At 41.0% G+C, this 27,626-nt stretch overlaps 1 protein-coding gene across 1 annotated transcript in view; it reads right to left on the reverse strand.

Moving 5' to 3' along the window:
• Positions 1 to 3,447: 3,447 nt before the first annotated feature.
• Positions 3,448 to 27,626, reverse strand: part of NSMAF (neutral sphingomyelinase activation associated factor) — a 50,059-nt gene continuing 25,880 nt past the window's right edge. Inside the window, exons 13-31 of the mRNA XM_060243732.1 lie at positions 26,217 to 26,393; positions 24,719 to 24,798; positions 24,028 to 24,118; positions 23,864 to 23,927; positions 23,498 to 23,549; positions 21,584 to 21,704; positions 21,345 to 21,476; positions 18,486 to 18,528; positions 17,625 to 17,788; positions 15,123 to 15,231; positions 14,774 to 14,832; positions 13,021 to 13,088; positions 12,075 to 12,142; positions 11,359 to 11,482; positions 8,177 to 8,257; positions 6,765 to 6,915; positions 4,549 to 4,651; positions 4,209 to 4,318; positions 3,448 to 3,789 (exon numbers count right to left, since the gene is read on the reverse strand). Of these exons, the coding sequence (XP_060099715.1) occupies positions 3,695 to 3,789; positions 4,209 to 4,318; positions 4,549 to 4,651; positions 6,765 to 6,915; positions 8,177 to 8,257; positions 11,359 to 11,482; positions 12,075 to 12,142; positions 13,021 to 13,088; positions 14,774 to 14,832; positions 15,123 to 15,231; positions 17,625 to 17,788; positions 18,486 to 18,528; positions 21,345 to 21,476; positions 21,584 to 21,704; positions 23,498 to 23,549; positions 23,864 to 23,927; positions 24,028 to 24,118; positions 24,719 to 24,798; positions 26,217 to 26,393 (1,892 nt within the window). The 3' untranslated portion in view covers positions 3,448 to 3,694. The remainder of the gene's footprint in view (positions 3,790 to 4,208; positions 4,319 to 4,548; positions 4,652 to 6,764; positions 6,916 to 8,176; positions 8,258 to 11,358; positions 11,483 to 12,074; positions 12,143 to 13,020; positions 13,089 to 14,773; positions 14,833 to 15,122; positions 15,232 to 17,624; positions 17,789 to 18,485; positions 18,529 to 21,344; positions 21,477 to 21,583; positions 21,705 to 23,497; positions 23,550 to 23,863; positions 23,928 to 24,027; positions 24,119 to 24,718; positions 24,799 to 26,216; positions 26,394 to 27,626) is intronic.

Consider the following 27,626-nt stretch of genomic DNA (forward strand, 5'->3'; position numbering starts at 1 on the left):
AGTACCAGGGATGGGGAGTGCCTCTGTCAAACTGGCCAAATAGTAAAGGGGAGGCTCTACAAGTGCAGATATACGTAACACTGCAGTGTTGTCAACAGAATATTGGGAGGGGGGAGAGAATGTGGCTGTTTTGGTACTCAACATCAGAAGAACCTTGCTGTACCAAACCAACGGTCCATCTAGACCAGCATCTTGTCCCCCACAGTGGCCAACCTCTTCACCTGATGTTGGTTCCTGCCTCTGAACATGGAGACTCCTGGTCACCATGGCTAGTGTCTGATGCCCTTTTAAAGACTACTCTTTGCTTCCTGTCACTTAACCAGTTCTAATCTATAAGAGACTGATAAATTTATCAAGGAATATTAAGTGAGGTATCTTGTCAAAAGCCTGCTGAAAGTCCAAATATAATTTATTTTATTGTATTTATACGTTGACTAATCACCACAGTTGTGGGACTCTAGGCGACACACAGCATTATAAAAACAGTATCAGAACATAACATTACTTTAAAATCAAGAGATGAAATTTAGTCTCTTCCCACTTCCACTCTCATGGATATAAGGGAGAGGAATTCAGTCAATCTGGGGATGGAGAGCACCAGCCTGCCTGTAGCTACAGGGGCCTGTGGGGACCCTGCCCCTGACTTTCTGGCAAGGGACCCCAACCCAGCAGAGCCGGAAGAGAGGACAATAGGCAGCTGCGGTGGGTCTGCATGCTCTTTCAGCTGCCTGGCTGTAAAAGTAGGAAGATGGCCTCTGGGCCCCACCTCTCTCCCCTATTGCTCAGCCATTGTCCTTGCCTGAGACCACAACCTTGGCTGCTGCAGAGGGGAAGGAACCAGAAGAACACTTGGACTTCAGCTCAGACAGTGATGTGGGAGGGCAAGAGACTAGCAGAGAGGAGGCTGAGGGATGTGAACATTCCCCCCCTCGCTCTGGGGCATTCAGAGAAGGTGCAAACCATTCCCTCACCTTGGAAGTGGGGGACAAAGGAGTCCTAAGTCAGCATCCATAAGAGGGAGGCTGGCAAGGTAAGTTTCGGGGGGAAGGGGAATGAGAGGAGACAGCCAGATAAAAATACGAGATTGGGAGGGAGGAGAGCTGGAGAGGACTGTCCCCTCAGCAGGGAAAGGTCTCAGCACACAACCCCCACCCTCCTGCCCAGCTCCTTAGTCAGGTCTTGGATCCCAAGTTCAGGCCAGGTTCAGCAGCCAAGCTCCAGGGTGCTTACAAGGAAGTGCAGAGGGCAGCAGTCCTGGGGAGGAAACTGCATTCAGCCGTCAGGGAAGGTGCCTGTCCCAGAGGTTGCTGGTCTTTTCCCCTGGGAAGGGGAGAAGGGAAGCCTTGCTAAGAGCAGCCCCCAACCACACTGAAAGTGTCAGGGAGGAAGAGACTTTTAAAAAGGTTTAAGAATTGAGTGCCCCCCAAATTTTTTTAAAGACCCCAAACGTAAAACTTGGTTATGCCCATGGTGCCAACCATCACTGCCCTCAACCAAATTCCTGGTGGATCATCCCTACCTTAAAGGCCCTGCTGAACTGCATAAGATCCCGCAGGAAGGGCTGGACCTAAACTGTTTGGTACCCTAGGCAAAGCTAACTACTTCCCCTGCATTACATTGGAGTCCATTCTATTCTATGGGCCACCACTGTGGTGTGACTCCAGAGAAAGGGTTGCCCTGCCAGCCCACACTTTGGAGACTCCAAGAGGCACAGGGGGGAGTGTTCCCCACCCCACTGCCTGCGGCTCTCGGAGACTTTGAGAGGTGTAGAGGAGGGGAGATCTTTTTTCTGCTTTTGCGCGGGGTACAAAAGCAGGAAGAAAGCCCCGCTGGCCTGTTCCTCTTCGATATTCTGAGGGACATGGGGGAAGGGAGAGATCGTTTTCCTGCTTTTGCACCCCAGCGTGCTAAAGCAGGAAGAAAGCCCTGCCTCCCACACCTCTCAGAGCCTCGAAAGGTGCAGGGGGGGGGACGCTGGCCCATTCTGTGCTCCTGGACTGTCCAGTACCCTAGGCAATTTCATAAGTTGCCTAGCAGGCAAGTCCAGCCCTGCCCGCAAGGCACTGTTATTTGGCAGAGTTCCACCAGGTTGTGGTCTCAAGTCTTTGATTCTCTGGGACAGACCTTCCACTTTTAAAAAGTCTTTTTATAGCTTCTTTGACTTGCATTGTTTACCATGGCTAAATTTAATGATAGGTTACATACAATGGATTAGTAGATCACAATCTCACATCTGAGTTCCTTAAGAACTCATAGGCACATGCCTATCAGACCTGAAGATGTAATGGTCTTTAATTTCCCCAGTAGGCAAAAAAAAAAAGTCACCTTTATTTTACTCAGTTTTTCAGATTCCCTGAAAATAGTGGGTGTAGCATAGATATATGCCTCACACATTCCACAGTGATCATAAAAGAAAAAAGTTCATTGCCATCTTTCTTTAACAACCCCTTTATTCAGTGGCTCAGCTGCTTCTGACTGGTCTCCAGATACATTTAAAGAAATGTTTGTCTTGATGCTTTTAGCAACCTGCTCCTCAAATTCCCTTTTTTGCTTGCCTAATTATTGCCTGTAGTCTCTTCTGTTCTATTTACTAGGGCAGACCTCTACTTCAGCTTCTTTGACTTGTGTTGTTAACCATACAGGCATTCTTTTAGACGTCACAGTGCCTTTCCTGGGGAATGCATTTTAGCTTGGCTTTAATTAGAGTGGTTTAAAATAGCTTCCAGCCATCCTCTAGGATAGGGGTAGCCAACAGTAGCTCTCCAGATGTTTTTTGCCTATAACTCCCATCAGCCCCATCCATTGGCCATGCTGGCTGGGGCTGATGGGAGTTGTAGGCAAAAACATCTGGAAAGCTGCTGTTGGCCACCCCTGCTCTAGGAATTTGACTATCTTGTCTTGTGTTTCCTTTTCAAATTCCTTTTAACTATTTCCCTTGTTTATGGTTCCCTGTTTTGAAATAAAATTTTATTTTATTCCAATGAAATTTTGGACTTTAGGATAAGGTTCAATTGCCATGAATGCTGAACTTACTAGCATCTTGATCACTGTTCCCAACTGGTGTAAACCTCTACATCTCTCATCAGGTCTTGGGCACCACTCAGAACCAAGACCCCAAAGATCACTACCCCTCTTTGTTAGTGCTGTGGACTAATTGTTGCAGTGACATCATTTAGAAGCTACAGGGCAAAAGCATCTCAGCCTGCCATGCTGCAGGTCCAATCTGCCCTCACAGCATTTTTATATTATTTTCAAAAGGCAGTGGCATTCTTCTCATAACCATAGGGATGCCTTCAAATGTAGCCCATTAGACTGCACACAGTGAAATAGAAAAAATGTCAGTGAATTTAATAAAATCTTAAAAACCACATAGTGCTAAGGCTGCTTACCTCCACTAAGATGTGGATAAATACAGATGCTAAATATGTCACCATGCCTGCAAATTGATATCTTTACCAAAAATAAGTCTTTATTTTCATTTGAATTATTTGGAAAAGAATTTCAAGCTGCAATGATATACAGAAATACATGTGCATATTATAGGCTGACACTGAATAATTTAGAAAACGTAAGCTACAGGCACCAAGAACTCTTGGTCTGAACCTTTACAGGTTTGATTACATATGGCTAAGATCCATTTAAAAGCCTGGTTTAAAATATATTGGAAGCCCATGTACAATATGAGAAAAGGCACTTAGTACTGCTGTTTCCAGAACATGATTTGTTTGTCCTCCCCTCCAGTAATAATGTTGTTACATTGCTCATTCATCCACATAGATGTCACTGGACCTAAAGATGAAAGAAATTTAGCCAACAAATAAGTTATTTTTGATTGTCTGAATATATCTGATTTAGTGCTGTGCTAACATTGCAAACTACATCCTACTGCAGTATCATTTATTTTACATCTAAAGGCTTGTCCATAAAAGGTTAGAAGCAGCTAATTAAATTCACTTTTAATAAGCCAGCAACTATTTAAAATGATCCAATGCATTCCAGTATGATCAAAAGCAAAACAATGCACAACCTTCAATGTATCCCACTAGGTTCTAGGAGACAGTTAGTGGGCCTTTGCTAAGTCCTCTTCAAAGCAAAATGAGCTAATTTAAATATGCAACTTTATTTATTGTACAATAAGCATTAGGTTTAGATCATAAGTCATTCAGTATTACAAATGCTTTCACTCAAAACAATAAATGAGAACATACCTGTATGTCCTTTGATTCTTTCTACTATTTTTCCTCCAACTATATCCCAAACCAATAATTCTCCAGATTGACTTCCTGACAAGATAGTATTGCCATCCCACTTGAAACATCTGTAAATCAATTTTAGAAGGCACATGGGAATAAAGAGATGCTATAACTCATCTTCTCAACACATTACACATTTTTAAACCTGGCAAATGTTCCAGGTATATTGTTTGCACACACCACTCTTACAGTTTCCCCATGACATTTTCCCTTAAGGAGATATCCCATCATTGTTATGCCAACTTATAGTTTTGTCCAGAAATCACTTCCAAAACATCTGATATTACCGCATTACCTTTGTGGCTGCTCTGAAGCCATGGAAGAGATAATCATTCCAGTCTGCACATCTGTCACTTTGAAGTGACCATCTTCTCCTGTGCTCAGAAGATGCCGGCTATCTACGAAAAGGACAATGCTATATATGAGGGGTGGCCAACAGTAGCTCTCCAGATGCTTTTTGCCTACAACTCCCATCAGCCCCAGCCAGCATGGGGCTGATAGGAGTTGTAGGCAAAAAACATCTGGAGAGCTACCACCAGCCATCCCTGCTATATATTGAATTCAGGCATACTATACAAACAGAAAAACAATAGAGGCCATTGTTAATGGAGCTACCTGTACAGGTGCACATTCAGCCAGTGCTGGAAACATTGCACTGGTTGCCTGTGGTGTTCCAGATTTGCTTCATATGGTGATGCTCATAACCTTTAAAGCCCTATATGGCCTGGGACCTGCCTACCTTCGGGACCACCTCTCCTATGTGCCCCAGAGATCACTCCGTTCGGGGTCTCAAAACCTCCTTAAGATCCCCAGACCAAAAGAGGCTCCACTGTCCATCACCAGAGCCAGAGTATTCTCAGTAATAGCCCCTGCTTTGTGGAACGCCCTCCCTGAAAACATCAGGGCCCTGCGGGACCTGCCATAGTTTTGCAGGGCCTGTAAAACTGAATTATTTAAACTTGCTTTTAGCAGTTGAAGGGAGATAGCTATTACTCCACGGCACTGATAATCCCACTGAATCATTATAACTGAATCAAGAACATCAGAGTAATCAGAAACGCACATCTCGGTTTTAATGACTGTAAACAGTATGATTGATTTTATTGTGTAATTTGTTTTTAATGTTTTATGTGGTTTAATTTGCTGCTGTTAGCTGCCCTGAACCCATCAGGGGAGGGCGGGATATAAATCTGATAAAATAAACAAAATAAAATAAACAAAATACACCATAAACGTTAACCTGTGAAGCACACTCATTTTTTAAAAATGAAGACATTTCCCTTATGTATTTGAATGTGATTAACTGTCAAAGAAAAAAATTAAGTCAGAAAGGAAGGATCTTCTTGGCAGTGTTCCCCAACAGAGTGCCCATGGCCTCACGAACACCTTTCTTGGTGTCTACCAAATGTTTTTAGAAAGGGGATACATGGGGCTTTTGAGTTTCTGATGTTTATGGTATAACGAGGACAGTGGGTTTATTCTCTATGCAAACAGAGTGCCATTCAAAAAACACCATGGGATTTCCTTCTAACTAAATATGATAGGACAACATGGCTAAGATAATGTTTCTAACTAATTAGATCTCGCCAATTTGAATATATTTTTATAATTCAGATGGAAGTTGATATAATTTATGTTCCTATCAAAATCTGGCCAGAATTTCTTACTATACACATCACATATTCAATAAGCTCTTGCCAGCCTTTCAGCACTAATTGACATTATTACAAGAAACAGTGCAGACTGAAATTGTCTGAGCTCATGGAAGAAGTGTCTATTTAAAGCATAGAAGCTAGGAGAAACACTGTTTCCCCTTATGCATAAGTGAGTTAGATACCTGCAAAATGAAGACAAGATACTGCCAATGAGGGTTTCTTAGCTAGCTCATTATGTATACTTATTTTGTGTATATGCAAGAAAATATTTTAAGCAATATGTTAATTTTAAAAGACATCCTGTTAAACAGAGTTTCTGTCTGAAATGAGGAAGAGCTACTATCAGAGTTTATGCATAATTCACTCCCTGACATTTGTGGTTGGCTCTGATAATTTCATCTCCTGGAATTTGTTTTTTTGGGTTAGCACAGGAAAAAGGAGGGAATAAGAAAGAAAGGACCAGTTTGTGTTTGGCTCTCAGCTGTTATAGTGCACAGGCCCTTAAACTGTAATGGGCTTTCTTTTATGGGAAGATCTGGTCTCTGAACTCAAGCTAAGAGGCATAAAACAGATAAAGATGATTTATATCAAGTCAAACCCTTGGCCCATGTAGCTCAATGTGAGCAGCTTTTCAGTGCTTTAGGCAAGGAAATGTCCCTTCAAACTGTCAGTTAATTGAAGATGCCAGGGACTGAACATGAAGTCTTTTTTTCCTACTACTCCAACACACACACACACACCCTGGCAGTGGGAGGTTACTCCCTTTCTGATTCAGGGTTAAGATATAGATAGAGACTGCAAGTTATGTGGAGACAGATTGAATTGTTTCAGAAGACGATGCTTTAATAAAACATACCAGGGCTAAAAGCAGCATCAAAGACAGTCCCTACATGACAGGCAAGCTGATGCAACATTGTAGCAGTAGTAATATCCCAGATACTAATGGTGCCTTCTTTGGTTCCTGATGCTAGCAGGGTATGTACATCATTCAAGTGGATTGTATTTACCTAGGTATTTAAATACATATTACATATTATATCTTTACTCATTATTCAGACAAGCATTCATTTAAAAACTATGCATCGAGTAGATGGCCATTTCCCTTGAAAATTGGCATTTACTGACATCTATGGTCTTGAATGCCAATATTTCACTACATAAATCATTGTTATAAACTGTTTTTCCAAACATACTCTGCCCTGTTACTTTTTATTAGGCACTAGGTGAAATCTGTCCTGTTCACACAGAATCTGGGCAGGACAAAATTACAGAAATAGCAATAGTACCAAGAATATTGGAAGCCACCCACACCATTGCACTGTACAGAATTCATAAACCAATCTAGTTGTCCCTGTATTTACTCCTTTGAGATTGGCCTACCAAATGCTTTCAATTCAACATTAACTGGAAGCTGATGAGCCAAGGTCTTCTATCGAGTCCTCAGTGGCAGGAGTCTATAGCATTAATGATTTCCTATTATGTTACACAGCAATATTTTAGTAATCTAATCACATACTTATTTCTACAACAAAGCACACAAAAACTTATAATAACAAAGTCATTTAAAAAGATGGGTTCATTTTTCTGTTTGTCTCCAGTGCATGAAACAAAAATGAGTACATTTATAAGACCTACTGATCACTAAAGGCATACTTGTTTTTCTCTTTATCCTACTATAAATAGTCTTTTGAGTAAGTAGAATTTGTATACTGCTATTTGCAGTTCTGACCTCCCAGAATGTGGCTATATAAAATACACCATCACCCCAACTTTCTCCCTCTTCTGCATGTGCAGAAACTTAATTTTTTTTAAAGACTTGCATTAAATGATACATTCTCGGACATGTACATATAAAGTATAGGCACACAAAACAAGATACTTGGACTTCCATTCTTGTACTAGGAGAGCCTTTTTTTGATACAACAAGCATTTGGTCATTGCAACATTTCTTGCATTGAAGGAAGTCTCTATTGTTAGTGGAATAGAAACTACAGATCTACTCCAGTCTAAATCATCAACACACTCTTATTACAGGTAAAACAAACTACTATATTACAATCTGTTAGTTCTCATGTTTTACTTTTTAAAAAATTCTATGATTGACATGACAGCAACCACTTGTCAATTTCATTGAATATGTATACACAGTAATCAGTTCTTCGCACCACAATAAGAGGTTTCAGATAATATATAGGGCATGGTCTACTCTTTAGCTAGTATTTTGGGTTTGATTTACAGTAGTACATTCAGATAAACTATTATACTCACACTAACATCATGTTCCAACTCAGCAACCAATTCAAACTGTTTCTTAGTGCCCAACAATTCTGTAGGAACACAGTGCCACACCTGGAACACAAATATCTGGGTTGTTCTACATGGGACTGACATAAGTTCCATTTTCATTCATATTTGCTTTTTGTTACCTTTTGTATGTTGCCTAGAAGTTGAAGTTAATTTTAGAACAATTTGGCCTCTTTTTGTGGGGAGGGAGCGGAAAAAGAACAAAGTAACTGGCTTATAGAAGGTACTTCTACCCGTAGAACATGTGTGCATGTGTTTCTGCCACAATAAGACTTCATTTTAGGCTAAAATGCTATTATCTCAAACTATATTTTACACAACTGGGAGTCACTGCATCTGGGCTACACAGGTATCCAGCCACATTGGAGGAGGTTTTCAGTTCAACATTAGGAAGAACTTCCTGACCTTTAGAGCGGTTCCTTAGTGGAACAGACTTCCTCAGGAGGTGGGGGGCTCTCCTTCCTTGAAGGTTTTTGAACAGAGGCTAGATGGCCATCTGACAGCAATGAGGATCCTGTGAATTTGGGGGGAGGTATTTGTGAGTGTCCTGCATAATGCAGGGGGTTGGAATAGATGACCCTGGAGGTCCCTTCCAACTCTATGATTCTATAATTCTAACTCGTGGCAATTCTAACTCTAACTGCAATACTCGTGGCAATTGCCCTTATACTCTGTGGGAGAGGGGAGACTTGCAGGGGGAGAATGAGCTTGGTATCCTCCCTTGCTGCTGCTTGGCCTGGCACAACTACCAGAATCCTCCTCTGCTGCAGTTGAGCTGGCGTGATTGCCAGGTGTCTTCCACCAATGTAGTCTGGCTACAGTGGCTGCCAGGAGTCCTTCTCTGCCACAGATGGATCACAGTGAATCCTGGATGTCTTCCTCTATTGTGGCCGGGTGCCTGTGTAGCCCAGATACAGTGACTCCCAGCTGTCCTCTGCCACCACAGCTGGGCTGGTGCAGCTGCCAGAGTCCTTTGATTCTGAGGCCATGCCTGGTGCAATTGCTAGCATCCACTGCTGGGAGTCAGCTGCTCCATGTGGAATAGGTAGGAGTGGGGACCTGCAAGAAACTTAGAGAGGATCCATCCCTTTCCCACCTTTGTTACAGAAAGAGGAAGAGGTAAGGAAACAATATTCCACCCCTTTCTCCCTCCCCTTATCTGTCAACCTACCCATATCTCTTTTGCTCCCCATCCCTGTCAATCTACCCCTCCCCTTCTCTAGTTACCCTACCCATTTCCCCCCTTTCTCCCATTCATCTTATCTATCAATCTACCCCACATCTCTTTTGCCCTCCCTCCACCTTTTCTCCATCAGAGAGCCAGTTTGGTGTAGTGGTTAAGTGTGCGGACTCTTATCTGGGAGAACCGGGTTTGATTCCCCACTCCTCCACTTGTACCTGCTAGCATGGCCTTGGGTCCGCCATAGCTCTGGCAGAGGTTGTCCTTGAAAGGGCAGCTGCTGTGAGAGCCCTCTCCAGCCCCACCCACCTCACAGGGTGTCTGTTGTGGGAGAGGAAGGTAAAGGAGATTGTGAGCCGCTCTGAGACTCTTTGGAGTGGAGGGCGGGATATAAATCCAATAACTTCTTCTTCTTCTTCTTCTACTCAGTCCTTGCTGCTCTTCCAACTTATCACCTACTCCTGGTACTTCATTCGCCCCCATCTTTGCAGCTCTTCCCACCACTCTGGCACTCCACTCATCCCCCAACCTTGCTGCTCTCCCTGCCTACCCCACCCTTTGCACTCCTCACCAAACACTCTTGCTGACACTCCATTATCCCCCCATTCACCCTTGCTCTCTTCTCACCTGCCCCCACCTTTGGAACTCCATTGCCTCCCCCACCTTTGGCATTTACTCATCCCCACCCTCACTTTCTTCCCACCTATCCTTGGTACTCCACTTCCCCTAAGCCTACCTCCTTCTTTCTCCCTTCCACAGGCCAATACCTCCATCTTTTCCTTTCTCCCTCCCAAGCCAGTCCTCCCTTTATTTTTCTTCTCCTACGTCTTTTCCCCTGCCTGACAGTGGCAGTGGTGCTTGGGAGATGCTCAAAACCTAGAGAAGCTCCTGGTGGTAATCAGGCCTGGAGCCTCTCCCAGTGTTCCCTGCTGCCATGGCCAAGCCCAGAGTGCCTCTCAGCATTCCCCACCACTGCAACCAGGCCCTGAAAAGTTGCATTGTTAATACATGCTCAGACAATGCTTTGTTTAGGGGGTAATTTAACCCCCCCCTCCCCGATTTTTTAAAGATTTCCTATGGAATTCCTCAAGTGTGCAGAAAGATTTAGCTTCCATGTGGACCTGATCCACAGATTTAGATATCTGGAGACTGGAGCTATAGGTACCTAATATATAGATACTATTGACAGGGCACGTATAAAATGCATATCATGGCGGGCGTATACTTATATGGAGGAATCTGCCTGTAAAGCTTCTGCTCTCCTACAATCTGAGGAATGGCTTGCCTTATGAATGGTTTCTCACTGTATGGACAGCTGTATTGCTACCCACCATCAGGAATGTCTAGTAGTGGTATCATATGGGAACCTTTATACACAGCTTGGAGGAGATTCGTGTGTCTAGCTGACCAATACATTACAAGCACTGCAGGAAGCAATCACTATGGATCTGTGCGCTCAAGTAGTTTTCAAATAAATACAAATGAAAGACTGATTATGTAGCTGCAACTGACAAGAAAGAGCTTCCTTTGTGTACAGTCATAGACAATGTAGTTTCCAGAAGGTACAAGGTATTCAGCAGTCCTTGCTTGGAAGATTCAATGCTACACAGGCTCTGTAGATTTATACCATTGCTTTCATAGAATCATAGAGTTGGAAGGGATCTCTAGGGTCATCTAATCCAACCCCTTGCACAATGCAGGAAACTCACAAACACCTCCCCCTAAATTCACAGGATCTTCATTGCTGTCAGATGGCTATCTAGCCTCTGTTGAAAAACCTCCAAGGAAGGAGAGCCCACCACCTCCCGAGAAAGCCTGTTCCACTGAGGAATCGCTTTAATGGTCAGGAAGTTCTTTCTAATGTTGAGCCAGAAACTTTTGATTTAATTTCAACCCATTGGTTCTGGTCCTACCTTCCGGAGCTTTCACTATAACAAACGCATATCACATGAAGAAATGTACATACTTTAACAGTCGAATCCCAAGATGCAGAAAACAAGCAATCATTGTGCCAGCAGATCTTGCTGACAGCATCATCGTGGCCTATTAGGGTGTCTTGTCGTCTTCCGAAGGCAATTGAGTAGAAATAGCTAAGAGGAAAAGTATAACAGAAAAAAGTATCACAAAGAGATGACAGTATTTTGTATACTACTTTCAGACAGCTTCTTTGAATCTGCTTTTCAGAGTAGTTCAAATAAAGTAAATGCCTGGTTATCCAGCACTTGTTTATTCAAAGCACTCGCTTAACCAGCACTGCCCAGAGAACAAGCTCCTCCCTCTCAGCCACTATCCCCTTGCATCTTTGTGCATGTCTGAGCCTCACTCCCACCTCTCCAGTTGGCCAGCCTGATGCCTCCAGCTGTTGCTGGGCTCCTGAAAGCTGAAACTGCCAGCTGACATAACCTTTGAGTGCCTCCTTATCTCTCAACCTGCTGGAGGGCTCCCAGGCAGCCAGCTTGCTGTGTAGGAAGGCTCTGTTGCTCAAGAAAAAGATCCCAGTGGGTTTGGTCACTGTGATTCTTCTGGGTGGATGATGGGGCAGACAAATAAGATAGACTATTTGGCATATGTGATTAACTTGGCAACCCTCATTCCCCATGAGTGCCAGATAATAAAGCTTTTACTATATACATAAAGGAAACTCTTAATACTGCTAAATTTAAAAGCTGTTACATTACGTACATATTGTTGTCCCATGAAGAACATATGACAGTGGTATCCCCTGGAAGAATTAAACAGGATGACAAAGCCTGTGACAAAAGGCAAACAATACTATATTCAGTTTGATGACAGGTATTGCAAGAATAGGTTCTAAAGAAAGCAAATATTATTGCAAGCACTTTGTATCCTAAAAGCTCATACATTGACAATAACTCTACCACCTATACAAAAGAAACCTTATTGCCTTGTAGAGTATGCTATGTTCAACTCACCAACAAAGGATGAAGGCTGCCTGTGCAGAACAAAAAGACCTCTGTTGTTATACTCTGTTACTCAAAAGATTTTAAAAAGTCTGTGCTTTCCTACATTCTATGTGTCCAAAAGAAAGAAAAAGCTAAATCAGCCAAGGTCAGGAGTGGCCAATGGTAGCTCTCCAGATGTTTTTTGCCTACAACTCCCATCAGCCCCGGCCATTGGCCATGCTGGCTGGGGCTTATGGGAGTTGTAGGCAAAAAACATCTGGAGAGCTACCATTGGCCACCCCTGGCCTAGATAATATGTCTAAACCTAATTCTAAACCTAATTCAGATTAATACTCGCTTTGTAGTTAAGCCAGTTGCCAGTACTAGGGTTCTGCAGGGCAGCCTGCAGCTTTGAACAAAACTTTGTTGTTTGACAAGAAGCCAGCAAGGAGGCTTAAGACTTTTTCATTCTCATTTTATTTCATTCTCTGTACTGACTACATAGTAGCTTAAGGAAAATTTTCTTGGCAAAAAAGGGCCAGTTCTTTTGCTCAAGAGCCATCTGCCCATTTATATCAGCAGTTTGCATTGTAGTAAACATGTCAAATGCTACAGCTCAATGGCTTTCTGTACAAATGATACACTGTGTTGTATTAAGGTTTCTTTTCTTGACAGATTCACAGGTTAAACTGTAAATAAGAATAATGCAGGTCTGAAAGACTGACCATGTTTGAGAAGGACACACTCCTCTGGAGCATTTTTGATTCTGCAGAAAACATCTTCAAGGTTGAATCTAACACAAATTTTGAAGTAATAATGAAAAATAAATCAATACAATCAGTGCTTGCTAGATTTGACTTTCCAAACTCACAAAAACATATTAATCAGCAAAAGAAACATTACAACTTGTGCAGTCCTTTATGCAGACACTGAACTGCTAGTAAATGATTTATGCACACCAGATAAAAAAATAAACTGTTTACACACTAAGATTACTGTCCACAGAATATGGAAGATTTCTGGATCAGGCTTCATTTTCTTCCCACAATTTGACTGCAGTTTGTTCATGAGAAGAAGAAAGCTCTTCTGCAAGTGGCATACAAGTACTGTAGATTTCTTGATCCTAGCTGGCTTGATCTGAGCCACCTATTGTAACTACTGAATATCCAGACTATCCAAATATGCTGCAGGAAAGGAATCCACTCCCTTATTTTGAAGCCTGTGAACTTCATATTCTGTGCTGCCAGGTACATGGATCTGTCTGCCAATGAATGCAAACATTTCTGGGGAATCCCAAAAGATTACAGCAGATTCTGGCTGCACACTCTCAGTTTGCACAGAGTGCCGTAGGATATGTGCCACAGTCACATTCCATGCAGCTGAGTATTAAAAGAAAATTGAGCATTGTAGATAAGCTGATATTTCACAATCCAAACTGCAACAGAGAAATGATAGAAATTGTGCAAATTTGTCCAGTTTGTATAACCCTAAGACCTTTAATTCTGTCTATTTGGGTGGTCATGGGGAAGGATATAAGCTATTCAGGAAACTGAAGTTCAACCACTACTGCTGAAAGTGTTTTCTAGTCTAAGATTTCAACAGGAATCTCTATGTCTGCAGGTGGCTTCCCTACCCCCCATACTTACTGCCCTCGGCCGATCCACAAGATGAAGAGGCAGCAGAATACAGGGTGGGGATGGCAAGAGCAGGGGAGAAGGCCAGAGCACTGTACTGAACACAGAAGAAGGGGGGCAGGCAGAGGTGCAGAGCTGGGAAGTCAGAGGAAATCAACAAACAGGTACACCCCATGCCACCAGACAAGCCCACACAACAACCCTCTCATTGCATGGGAGAGGTAGCTGTCTACAGAGCACGAGTGAGGCAGGGAGAGGACTGGCAAATTCGGAGCTGTCACAACTCTGGGAGAGGTACTTACATGGGAGGCAGATGGCAGACTGAGGAGGATGAAGCCCTGCTATGCTGGCAAGAGGGGAAGTAAGACCAGGAGAAGGACTCAGGTGCTTGTCAACCCCTTCCCCTGGTATAATCTGAGGTCCTGCCCAGCCAACCAGTGGACATACCACTGTGGAGGGTTCTGCAGCTCTGAGTTCTAACCCAGCAACATTGTAACCTGACACCTCAACAGGCTTTCCTAACTATATTGCAAGAGTTGTGAGCTCCATAAGCGTTCTTACTTAAAAAAAAAAGTTCTCAGGAAAATGTGTTCTGTGTCTATTCTGTACCTTTCCTACTATTCTGCTCCTTTCCTATTCTGCATACACAGAGAGGCCACAGATTTCCTGAGAACACACATGAAAACTACGGAAGTAATAAAATACTCAGATGCATTCGTGAACAGTGTATGTTCCTGCTTATATGTATTCATGGACCTACACAATGAATTCTAAGGCAATCTTTATGGAGTGAAGTCAGTGCTTCCGAACACTTTTCATACTGCTGAAAATAACATTAGCCTACCTTGAGATGTAGAAAAAACAAAGGACTTGCTGGAAGAGGCTGCAATTCCAGTAACTGCCCTGTTCAAACAACAATATTGTGTACAGAACATTTTGTTAACATCTAGAAGTCCAAGTTTAATTTAATTCCAGGAGAAGATTTAGGATTATCCTATCCCTCAAGATGTGTCAGTGGTGGTATCTGCTCCAAAAACTGGTTATATCCTGATCCTGTAAAGCAGATCCACTCTCCCACCCACCATTCCCAATCCAGTTGAAGGATTATATTTTTCATTTGTACATGAAGGTTGTACATGTGCTACCAGCTGTAGAGACTGGCATGCCAGCCTCCTTTCCACCAGCTTGCTTACCCTTTGTGAATCTTGTGTTGTTCCTCTAGTTTTAATTTGGTAATGTTGTTCCAGGCAAGAGTTATACTTTCTTCTGTCAGATCTTCAAAAGACTCTTCACTGGGGAAGACTAAAGCAAACAGGGAAAACATGTCAGAGAAAAGGTTGCAGAATTATGCTTCATATAATTTTGCCTAACTGAAGAAGCTGAAAACAGATGGGAAACTCAGCCCTCTGCTGCATTTGACCTCCCTCACATTACCTTTGTGCTTATGAGATTTTTCCCCTTGAACCTTTTATGACTACACAGCTTGTACCATTTTATGACATTAAATCAAGAGCTGAGAGTCATGGGTAATTGACAGATATGCTGGTACATGGATGACCAAGATCAGGATGTTGAAGTAAATGAACAGCAGAGAAAAAGCAGGTACATGTAATTAAGATCCTGCCCCTTTGTCATATAAAGAGCTAATAGCCTGCATGATTTTCCCTAGGTCTTTCTAGGGCAAAAAAATTCCAGCATAAAGAGGTCCAGCACTCCTCTTCTTCCCACCATAATGCACCACTATAAGAACATAAGAGAAGCCATGTTAGATCAGGCCAATGGCCCATCCAGTCCAACACTCTGTGTCACACAGTGGCAAAATTTTTATATATATATATATATATATATATATATATATATATATATATATATATATATATATACACACACATACATACACACACATACACACACTGTGGCTAATAGCCACTGATGGACCTCTGCTCCATATTTTTATCTAAACCCCTCTTGAAGGTGGCTATGCTTGTGGCCGCCACCACCTCCTGTGGCAGTGAATTCCACATGTTAATCACCCTTTGGGTGAAGAAGTACTTCCTTTTATCCGTTTTAACCTGTCTGCTCAGCAATTTCATCGAATGCCCACGAGTTCTTGTATTGTGAGAAAGGGAGAAAAGTACTTCTTTCTCTACTTTCTCCATCCCATGCATTATCTTGTAAACCTCTATCATGTCACCCCGCAGTCGACATTTCTCCAAGCTAAAGAGTCCCAAGCGTTTCAACCTTTCTTCATAGGGAAAGTGTTCCAGCCCTTTAATCATTCTAGTTGCCCTTTTCTGGACTTTCTCCAATGCTATAATCCTTTTTGAGGTACGGCGACCAGAACTGCACACAGTACTCCAAATGAGACTGTACCATAGATTTATACAGGGGCATTATGATACTGGCTGATTTGTTTTCAATTCCCTTCCTAATAATTCCCAGCATGGCATTGGCCTTTTTTATTGCAAACGCACACTGTCTTGACATTTTCAGTGAGTTATCTACCACGACCCCAAGATCTCTCTCTTGGTCAGTCTCTGTCAGTTCACACCCCATCAACTTGTATTTGTAGCTGGGATTCTTGGCCCCAATGTGCATTACTTTGCACTTGGCCACATTGAACCGCATCTGCCACGTTGACGCCCACTCACCCAGCCTCAACAGATCCCTTTGGAGTTCCTCACAATCCTCTCTGGTTCTCACCACCCTGAACAATTTAGTGTCATCCGCAAACTTGGCCACTTCACTGCTCACTCCCAACTCTAAATCATTTATGAACAAGTTAAAGAGCATGGGACCCAGTACCGAGCCCTGTGGCACCCCACTGCTTACCGTCCTCCACTGCGAAGACTGCCCATTTATACTCACTCTCTGCTTCCTATTACTCAGCCAGTTTTTGATCCACAAGAGGACCTGTCCTTTTACTCCATGACTCTCAAGCTTTCTAAGGAGCCTTTGATGAGGAACTTTATCAAAAACTTTCTGGAAGTCAAGGTAAACAACATCTATCGGGTCTCCTTTGTCCACATGTTTGTTTACCCCCTCAAAGAAATGTAACAGGTTAGTGAGGCAAGATCTTCCCTTGCAGAACCCATGCTGAGTCTTCCTCAATAACCCGTGTTCATCAATGTGCCTACTCATTCTGTCCTTGATAATGCTTTCTACCAACTTTCCTGGTATTGAAGTCAGACTGACTGGCCTGTAATTTCCCGGATCTCCTCTGGAACCCTTTTTAAAGATGGGGGTGACATTTGCTACCTTCCAATCCTCAGGAACGGAGGCAAATTTCAGTGAAAGATTACAGATTTTTGTTAGATGATCCACAAGTTCAACTTTGAGTTCTTTCAGAACTCTCGGATGTATGCCATCTGGACCTGGTGACTTATTAGTTTTTAATTTGTCTATCAGTTGTAGGACCTCCTCTTTTGTCACCTCAATCTGACTCAGGTCTTTCAACACCCCTTCCAAAATTAGTGGTTCTGGGGTGGGCAAAAAGTTCTCATCTTCCACAGTGAAGATGGAGGCAAAAAATTCATTCAGCTTCTCAGCCATTTCCCTATATTTTTCTAGCAAGGGAAACATGAAGCTTTATCAATGTGCCCTTGGCCATCAACAATTTCTTAATTGGACAAAACAAAGTTAAATCATTTGAAATACTTGAAACTGTTATTAATATGCAGGACTACCAAATTTACCTGGTGACTCTGTCACAGAGATGGTGTGGCTGGATGCATGAGACAAACGTTTGAATTTGGGTACTATCCTCTGAGGGTGAGGGGTTATAAACAGTTGCTTTGGAGTCTGTCCAAACTCTAAGATTTGTGTCAGCAGCGCTACTCTTTCATTTGGGTCCATAATTCTTAAAGAAGGGAAAGGTACAATTAAAAAAACAGATATAAAGCTGTTTTATACTAAGCGAGAGCCCTGTATATTCTGACTGACAGCAGCTCTTTCAGCCCTATTGCCAGGGGTCCTTGAACCGAATCATCAAGCAATTTTTAGAACAATTAAGACATGTATTTTCTCCACTAGTTTAGACAACACTGCCAATGCATATAAGAATTCAACGTATTTCCTACCTTGTACATTTGCACAGATCAATTTTTATTTTAATTCTCTTATGTTTTAGGTGTGCACTCTTCCCCCCCCCCCAATCATGTTCTTTCTCTTTACAGTTTATATCTGGTTTATGTTAATAATTTATGGGAACAGCAGTGTTCAGAGAATTCAATGAGGCTCATCCAGCATAAGTTCTTGAATACAAAAGCCTTAGGAAGAGAGAGGAAGACTAGTGTTTCACTTCTTGTTACTCCAGATTTCCAGCTCCCTTCCCCCATTTCTCCAAGCTACATAAGATGCCTCAGTGCCATCAAATGTTTAGGAAATGCTGTTGAGCTCCTTCTTTCTAAACTGTGCAAGCCCCATTCTCTCCAGACTCATGGATAAAAGGTATGAGAAGCAAAGCAACACCATTGTACTGCCTCCCCCCACACCAGCTTAAGTTCAGTATCTTGCTAAATAAATTGCCTTCTTCCCCTTTTAGTGGTATTCATTACCTGTTCAAATCAACTCCTCCTTCGTATGTTAATGGATGAAATACTAAAAAAAAGAATATTATAATTTATTATTACAGAGCCCTGCTGTAATACTAAAATACTGTGCAATTCTCACAATGACATTATTCTGAGTCATCTAGCCTGACCAAGCAACTGGCCATAGATAGTATCAATTCCTGTGGCTTAATTTTTGTTTAATTTACAAACAGGTATGTAAGCTCACAACTCTTTGTTCATGCACATTCAACTGTATATTACAATAATTCCAATTCAGTAAAAAGCTACAGAAATAGAGCAGGAAGAGATCTTACAGGTCAAAACATCCAGCTCTTCTTCAGAAGCAGAAACCTTACCCAAACTATCCGGCTGAAAGAACAATGCATTCGCTCACTAATCCACTTAAACTCATTCAATAATTTCTCAGTAAGATATAACAACTGTTATCTCTTCTTGTTCCTCTCAAGTTCTGTCAACCACCAAGAAAAACAATTATGGTAACTGTAAAGTCTATTATTTCTCACCATGTTATGTTTCTCACCAAGAACCACTCATTGGCCTTTAAAGGTTTTTTAAAAACTCCTCCAAGAAGAGTAGTGACCACCACTTGAAAACATACACACACTGTGCACAATGGGTTGATTTGCTCAACACGTCACTATACATCAGGAGTAGGGAACATTTTTTCTGCCAAGTGCCATTTGGATATTTATAACATTATTTGCGGGCCATACAAAATTTTCAACTTAAAAAACAGCGCTCCGCTGAGGGAGAATAATTCAGGCCAGCAAAATTAATACAAATATTTTTTTCCCCTATCTTGTCAACTTTGACTTCCATTCCACAATATGTAACTGCTCTTTGGAGTCCTCCCCCTGCCAAGAGCAGGATCTGGCCCTTCTCAAATTTAATTTTAATTTTTTAAATTGCAATTATAATTCTATTTCACAGGTCATAAAATCTATGGAAATGCCTGAGTCAAAATGCCTATATAAGCATATTCTGATTGAGATGTCAATTTCAAATGTCAAATTAAGTTATTAGACCTCTCTTTTCTTTCATGAAACCTTTCCATTTGCAAGATATTCTACATTGTCTTTAATCAATGTTCTAATTAGATTTTTCTGTGCGGTGCTCTCTTTAAGAATTGTTCAGAATCTTTAATTGCCACAAAATGTAGTGGCCAGGCTATACTGTCAGGATTGGTTACAGGGATCATATCACTCCTGTCCTGAAAGTTTTGCACTGGCTATCCATCTATTTCCATGCACAATTTAAAGGGCTGGTTCTTACCTTTAAGGCCCTAAACAGCCAAGTACCAGGGTACAAGGAGGACCATCTCCTCACATACAATCCAGCTCCCATGGTAACAGCCTACTTCACTTTCTTTTAGAGACAGGCTAACAAACATCTTTGTACTCAGACTTTTAACTTGGGATTTCATCTTATCTTTTTAATGGTCTGCTTCTGTTTACTGATAGTTTTTATACCGTTTAAGCACAACAGCTTTTTTTTTAGTGGTTTGTGTTTTATACACTATGATTTTCAATTGTACACCACCTCAAGCAGGGCTCTGAAGAGACAGCACAGAAATACTCTAAATACATAAATATTTAACATTTGCAGTTGCTTTTCTTGCAATTTCAAGTTTTCAATGATTTATGTTCCTTCTATACCAGTCTTTTCACATACCCAGATTTTTAATAGAGATGAGGCAAGACATTTTAATATTTCTCTAATAATTTCTGCATGTTTTCCTGAATCATCACATTGCCTCTAAATCCTGCACATCTCCAACATCAATCTCAAATACTTCTGTAAACCTGACTATATAGAGAAAAATACTTAATAAAAAACCCTATTTTGTTTATAAAGCACCAGCATAGTACAGGGTTTATGGAATGTGAAAGTCAGACTGAGAAGATTCAGTTTGTACCTCCTACCCCCCCAACACTAAAGGGAAAAACTATACTGGGGCCAAATTACTTTTGCTTGTGCTGGTGTTAACAATCAATTGTATTTAGCCAGTAATGAATATGCTACGTTAGTCAGTCTTCTTCCTTTCAAAAATATAAATTGCAAACATTTTTTCATGGCACTTTTGAAACTGAACTGTCACAAATTGATTTCATGTCATTTTTTTTCTTTTTTAAAAATTAAGCTCCAGCAAAACTAAGCATTGCAAGTCCCATTAATTTCTTTGGAAGAGATTTAATCATCCGTTTACTTCTCTTTTTGACTTCAGTGAGATTTTGAAGTATGATCATGCCCTTAACTAGAAGTGTGTGTTCGGTATATACCAAGCCAAATATATACTTTATTGGTATTTTGGGGGTATTTATTCAGCTGAATGAAGACCAGACAATCTGATTTGGCTACTGAAATATCCATGTCCAAAAAAAAGCCGACATTATTTGGCTTTAATTTGGGTGCAGCCAGAAGGCATTTAAAGAGACTGGTCTCTTGTAATGCCTTCAGTTTCCTTGCTGAGTTGTGCCTCAGTGGCATGACTCAACCAGTGAAATTCTCCATTATACCCCATGGGGATGGTCCCCATAGAATATAATGGAGCCAAATAAATTAGGGCTTTCCAAATATTTACCTGAATACCAATACAATACCGATACTGCTATTTGGGAATATTTGGGAAGACATATTTTTGGGATCCAATAGATCTAAATCAGGGGAAAAAATTTTTGCATACCCTTTTCAATAACTTGGATATAGAAGAGCAATTAATATTACATAAAACAATCTGTACTAAAAAAAAGAAAGATATGCCTTTGTAACAAAAAGTTGACAGAATTACCACAGAACATAAATTTGCTTTTGTAGACAATGTTTTAAAAATTTTTAGTTTACCATTCTGGGCTGCAACAGCTTCCTTTCCCTTCTGTTTGTAGCCAAACACTAAGTCAATCCATTCATGCAGATGTTCTGACACATATTGGCTTTCTAAGGCATCTTGGCTCTTCTGAAGGAAGTCATCAGCATCTGAGATAGAGCATACCAGAGGGTAAACAGAAGAAGCCTCTGAAAAGAATGAAGGTCAAGTTCCATGACAGAACCCAGGCTATATAGTCAACTCAAACTCCATTTACCTGATGCCCACGGGGGAAGTTCTACATTTTGAACCATCTTTCCTCCTTGGGTCCTGCCAAGGTCCAGATTCAGATTATTCACTAGGAAACTGGAATCATTTTCATAGAATTCAGGAATTAGCTGGAGGAAATAATTTTAAGAGCGTGAGAAATGGTATATACAGATCCAGTGCTGCAGGGGGGGGCGGGGTCACACACAAAATATGCCATTAAGTACTACCAATCACACCTTTTTCTGCCATTTATACAACAACTATATACTGACTCTCTAGCAGAAGAAGAAAGCAAAAACAATTGCTGTGGGTAGAGAAGAACGATCTGATCCCTTCATGGAGTCAAATCACACTGATTATGCTTCTGCTATGCAAGTGGTGATGTTACAGGAGGTCAAAGGCCAGCAGAGGACCCTTCTTGACCCCCAAGTGTCAATAGTTTCCTGAAGATACTGACACAGGGAACTGTGAAATTAATGAAACTAAGTACAGCCCAGTTTTATAGACTGCAACAATAACAAAATTTATGAATACATCAATATTTCTAAACCACCAGGGGAAAAAGATTAACAAGGAGTAATTATTGCACACAACTAAATACATTGAATGGTTATATATCTCAAATTGTGAACATAGTTTAACATAACTAGAAGAGTTAAAGCAGTTGTATAGTAGAAAACATTTCAATTTTGGATGAGAATACACAGTCTTGGAATCAAATGTCATTTATTTCAAGTGAACAGAATTTCAAGTTAACAAACTGGTGCCAAGGTATATCTGAAATTCAAACCAACAAGAAAATCTAAAGGTTTAGCTCTAACCATGATTTTTGTGGGCAGGGCACTTCTGCCAAGAAATGAAGAGTTAAGGTAGAATTTTAGAAGGCTGCAGCAGGATAAGAAGAGACACAGAGCCTAGGAGTAGAAGGATCATATTTCAGTCCAAAGGAAGGCAACAAACTTCCTGACAGCTAGAATATATTTTTTCCGTTTTTGGAATATATTTTAGGCATGGGGACATTGCTCTGAGATTTATGCAAGCTGAAGACTAAGGCTACCCCAAACCGGATTTTATTGATCACCTGTCCTGCTTTACTTCTTTAAGGTGTTCAAGTCTGAAGTGGCCAGAGAAGAATTCTGTTGGCTGAGCCAAATTTTTGGACTGGCTTGATATTTATTTGTCTGTCAAGAGCAACCTGCATTTGTACTGATTACTGCACTGTGTTACACTGCTTGTTGTATTACTTGTTAGTAGAATTTTCCTTGTTAGAGTGGGCTTTGTTACTTTATATATTGTTAGTTATTACAGTTGTCAAATACTTTAGAGTGCCGATAAGTATTCTTTTGTTACCCTGGGCTTTTCTTGTATTTTATACATGCAGGATAAGGGGAGGCAGGAAAGCATGATTCTAGGAGCAATAAACACACTAGATAGGACTACCAAGTTTAAATATTTATTAAGAAGCCAATGTACAGTTTTCAAAAATGATGAGATATCATTGTTTCAGTTTCTTCAGTTCTTTTTCTGAAAGCATCTTGTAATGCTAGTAATGTGAGATTATGCTCAAAGATCACAAGAGATGGTGAACACTCCTCAGATGTACTCTTGAAATATTTCAGGATAACTGGACCCATTACCTGTATTCCAGTACACTTCCAGAAATGCATTCAGGAATCCATTTTAGATTCTGTATACATGGACCTATCAATGAACCTACTGAAATCCAACAGATTCCAAACATTCTGAAGGTTTTTCATAACTGTGGAGTACCAGCACAAACGACGGGCAACGTCAGAGAAATTTACAGATTGTTTTGGGACCACTGCCAAGTTCTTCTGTGCTTCTTTAGTATTAATACTTCAGAAGAAAATAAAATGAATGCAGCCAATAGTTATAGATTGAAGTGAAAGCATGCTGTTACCTCTTTGAAGTCTGTTGCCCCATCCAAGCAGTTCTTCCAGGTTTCTGCAATGCTGAACAAAAACAAAAAGCACTATTCAAGTTTTCAGTAAGATTCTAAAGTATGCAGCAAATCAAAGTAAAACTAATTGGGGAGGGACAGTGGCTCAGTGGTACAGCATCTGCTTGGGAAGCAGAAGGTCCCAGGTCCAATCCCTGGCATCTCCAAAAAAGGGCCCAGGCAAATAGGTGTGAAAAACCTCAGCTTGAGACCCTGGAGAGCTGCTGCCAGTCTGAGAAGACAATACTGACTTTGATGGACAAAGGGTCTGATTCGGTATAAGGCAGCTTCATATGTTCATATGTAATAGCAATAATCAAAGCAAACCTGTTGAACATTCTGTCAGGATGATCAAACTTTCCATTTTGTAAGCAAAGCATGTATTCTGGTGCTGTAGAAACAAGAGAAACAAGCTTCACTACCTCTGACAAGATAAAACAAAACATAACCAGGGGAAGAGTAGTGGCTGCCATACATAAACTTCGGCTTACCAACTCTGACAAGATAAAATAAAACATAACCGGGGGAAGAGTAGTGACTGCCATACATAAACTTCGGCTCTGGCATTTCTCGATAACGCTCCTGCCAATATAAAAAGGAAAAAGAAGGAAAACTCCTCAGTACTAATATTTTTCCATACTAAATTTAGATTTTGGCTGATTCCGCACTCATCTTTCTCCGGGGCAGGCTTCCATTTCTGGGCGGAACAAACTGACGATTGGTTTTTCAGGTTCACACTGCGGTGGGGCAAATCGCGGGTTTGCCCTGCACAAAATGCTGGCACGGAGCAACTGGTGTGAAATCGTCAGTTTGCTCCACCCAGAAATAGACGCCTACCCCGGAGACAGGTGAGTGCAGAATCAGCCGTAGTTAAACAATGAATTTTATTACAATTTAGAAGTGTCAATTTCATAATTACTACTCTGACCCCACTGACTTTTTAGAATGTGAACTGTGGGTCATTATAGAGGATAGTTCCAAAAGTTGTTCCATTGCTATAATATATTCCATGGCATTTGCATAGCAGGCAAAAGGAACTGTTCAACTTCTTTAATAAAATGATGGGCTATATTTGTCAGTCAATTCAAACAAAATGTTATATCCATGCTCCCACCACCGAAATGTCTTATTTTTTGAGAACTGCATTATATAAAAGTACAAAAAAGTTCCTTTTCTACATACCAATAATCTTTCTAGTCGTTCTTTATTTAATGCCCCTATTGGCTTACTAAGGTCTCGAAAAGTTTCAGGCTTTGTCAAATCTACAGAAAAGAAAGTTTAAAAAAAAAAATAAAAAGCCTTTTTTGTACATTATTATAGTACCTACCATTTAACAGTATTACACAGAATGTTCCAATCTTCCAACATGTATGGTCAAAAACTATTATGACAAATTTGACACATTGACCGTTAGCTCTTTAATCAGCACTCGCAAATATAATTTTATCTACTAATTACATTTAAAACATTTTTGGCACCTTTCTATCCTATCAGGTTCTTGAAGATGTCACACATAAAGCATATGAACGATTAAAATCCCTAATTAGAAAACAACACATAAACAATGAGCGAGGGAAGAAGACTAATGACCTTGTTTGAGAGAATGCCAAACTAAAAAAAAAAAAAAAACAACCCACCCCCCCCCCAGTAAAAAAAAACTTTAAAGCTATTAAGCCAATAGGACTGTGAATTAGGGAATTGACTTTTTGATGTTATATAAGCTATAAATTCTTATGATTAAATAAACATGCATATTAAGCTAGAAAGCTTAACCATCTTAAAATGCCTCATATGGTTGGCAACTTGTGCATATCATTTTCTATGTCAGTAAACAAACTGAGATTGAAGAAGACCAAGATGTTGTATCTTCCTTCAGGAAGAGATTGGGGGCAGCACCAACAGCAATCTTGGCACTTGAGGGGGGCACAGTGGGAGGGCTCCTAGTGTCCTGGCCCCACTGATGGATCTCCTGATGGCGCCTGGTTTTTTTGGCCACTGTGTGACAGAGTGTTGGACTGGATGGGTCATTGGTCTGATCCAACATGACTTCTTTTATGTTTTTATTTTAAGGAGGATGACTTTCCCTCCCCCTTTGCCTTAGTCTTGTTACATATCAACGCACACTATCCCTTTGTTCTGGGGACCCTAAAAACCCAAACCTTTGCAGAGAGGGGTTGACTATCCAATGCATTGGATTGACTATCCAATGCATTATGCTAAAAAGCTCAAATGAAGATAAACTTTCAAACTGATGCCCGATGGAAGCACTCTTTTGACCGCCCTCTTTATTTAGGTAATTCATATGCCATTTTTTCATCTAGCCCAATAATTATTTTTTTAAAAAATCATGTAACCACCCCAGAATATAATACATGATTTTCTCTATTTAGCAAATAAGCCATCTGTGGTTGTCTCCCACTCTTTTGTTAATTTATCTACAGATCTGCATGAAACAGGCTCTTTATATAAATGATGCTAAAGTACTGAGGACGTCAATATGGAGCTATGCGCTAGTTCCATCTAGTCATATAATTTTTCTTTAGTAACAGGCAGCCTCTGGTAGCACAAGGTTTACAATACACAATTCAGCCAGGTCTGCTATCAACCAGGGTGCTATCACCTTACCAAATTCATTTTGAATTAAGAAACAAGGAACAAAGCCAGTCCATATTTCTCTTACCCAGTTCTGAACTAGAGTAATCTGCTATGATCCAAGGAAACACAGGATACTGAGAGAGGTCATTGCAGCTCCGATCAGCCAGATTATTGAGATGGAGAAGATACTGGTAGTTGGAAATATGCCCTCGTTGCCACTGTAACATGTAACTCTCTGCTGCTTGCTCTGCAACATGATTCTCTGGGGGAGGGGGTGAGATAGAGAAGCACAAAAGGAACAGATGAATATTTTTTTTTCTTTATTTAAAATAATCTGATGACCCAACTGTCATGGACAGCATAGGCACACTAATAATGTCTTCCAATTCCACCCTTATGTTGAGGCCACTGCAAGCAAAAAGTTTTTGCCAAAGCCAATGTTACGAAAAATCAGTGTCAGCTAGCAAAAAAGCCATGGAAGCGGAAGAAACACCAGAATCAATCACTGGCTGAAACCAGAAATCACCCAATGGGGCCACCAGCACATAGTCAAAGAGGATATCTGCCAATGTTTTAATTGCACCAGATCTATAAGGATACAGTTTATATGAATATGCTACTCTTTGGAATCTGCACAGCAAAGAGCAGAGGGAAAGCATTTAACCTAGCCAAAAGAAAAGCCCTCCAGTATTAGGAATGATCAATCAACAAAAATAAGCTGAATGTGTAGAAGAAGGCACAACGCCAAAACCTAAGACACTATGAGCTGTAGCAAGGACCAAGAGATGATCTAATATATATAATGCTCTAGCTAGAAATGCCTTTGGGTCAATAGGTAACTCCATATTTCAGGCCTGCCCTCTATATTTTTGAGAGAAAAAAATGTATTAATACATTTTTATAGGAAAGGAGTTGTTCAAAAATTACCCTACATAATATCCCAGGCCAGGGCTTTCTTTGTAGCAGGAACTCCTTTGCATATTAGGCCACACACCCCTGATGTAGCCAACCCTCCAAGAGCTTACAGGGCTCTAGGGCCTACTGTAAGCTCCAGGAAGATTAGCTACATCAGGGGTGTGTGGCCTAATATGCAAAGAAGTTCCTGCTAGAAAAAAAACCCTGGCTTAGGCTGACACACCGTAGTATTACTGCTGTATAAAACTATTCTCATTCTTCACTGAATAGACAAGGCAGACAACTGGCAACTGTTTGAGTGAAGCTACTTGATCTGATAAACTCCTCTCCATCAAACACAAGAATTCAAACTAGTCTTACCCCATTAAAAACCAGTTTGTATAGCACTCATGATCAGAGATGGGGGAAAAAACTAGGATCATCCTGCCACCTGGTGGCTTCTCTCTGACAGAAAAGGAAACCATGACAGTGGGGGAAAAGCCACTTTTATAGTAGCAGGCTGCAACAGCAGTGACCAAAAAAATTGGCTATGCTTAGGAGGGAGGGAGGGATTTCCTACAGCCTTGTTTTGAATGTTTTT

The sequence above is a fragment of the Heteronotia binoei genome, chromosome 7, assembly GCF_032191835.1.
Source record: "Heteronotia binoei isolate CCM8104 ecotype False Entrance Well chromosome 7, APGP_CSIRO_Hbin_v1, whole genome shotgun sequence".
Classification (NCBI taxonomy): domain Eukaryota; kingdom Metazoa; phylum Chordata; class Lepidosauria; order Squamata; family Gekkonidae; genus Heteronotia; species Heteronotia binoei.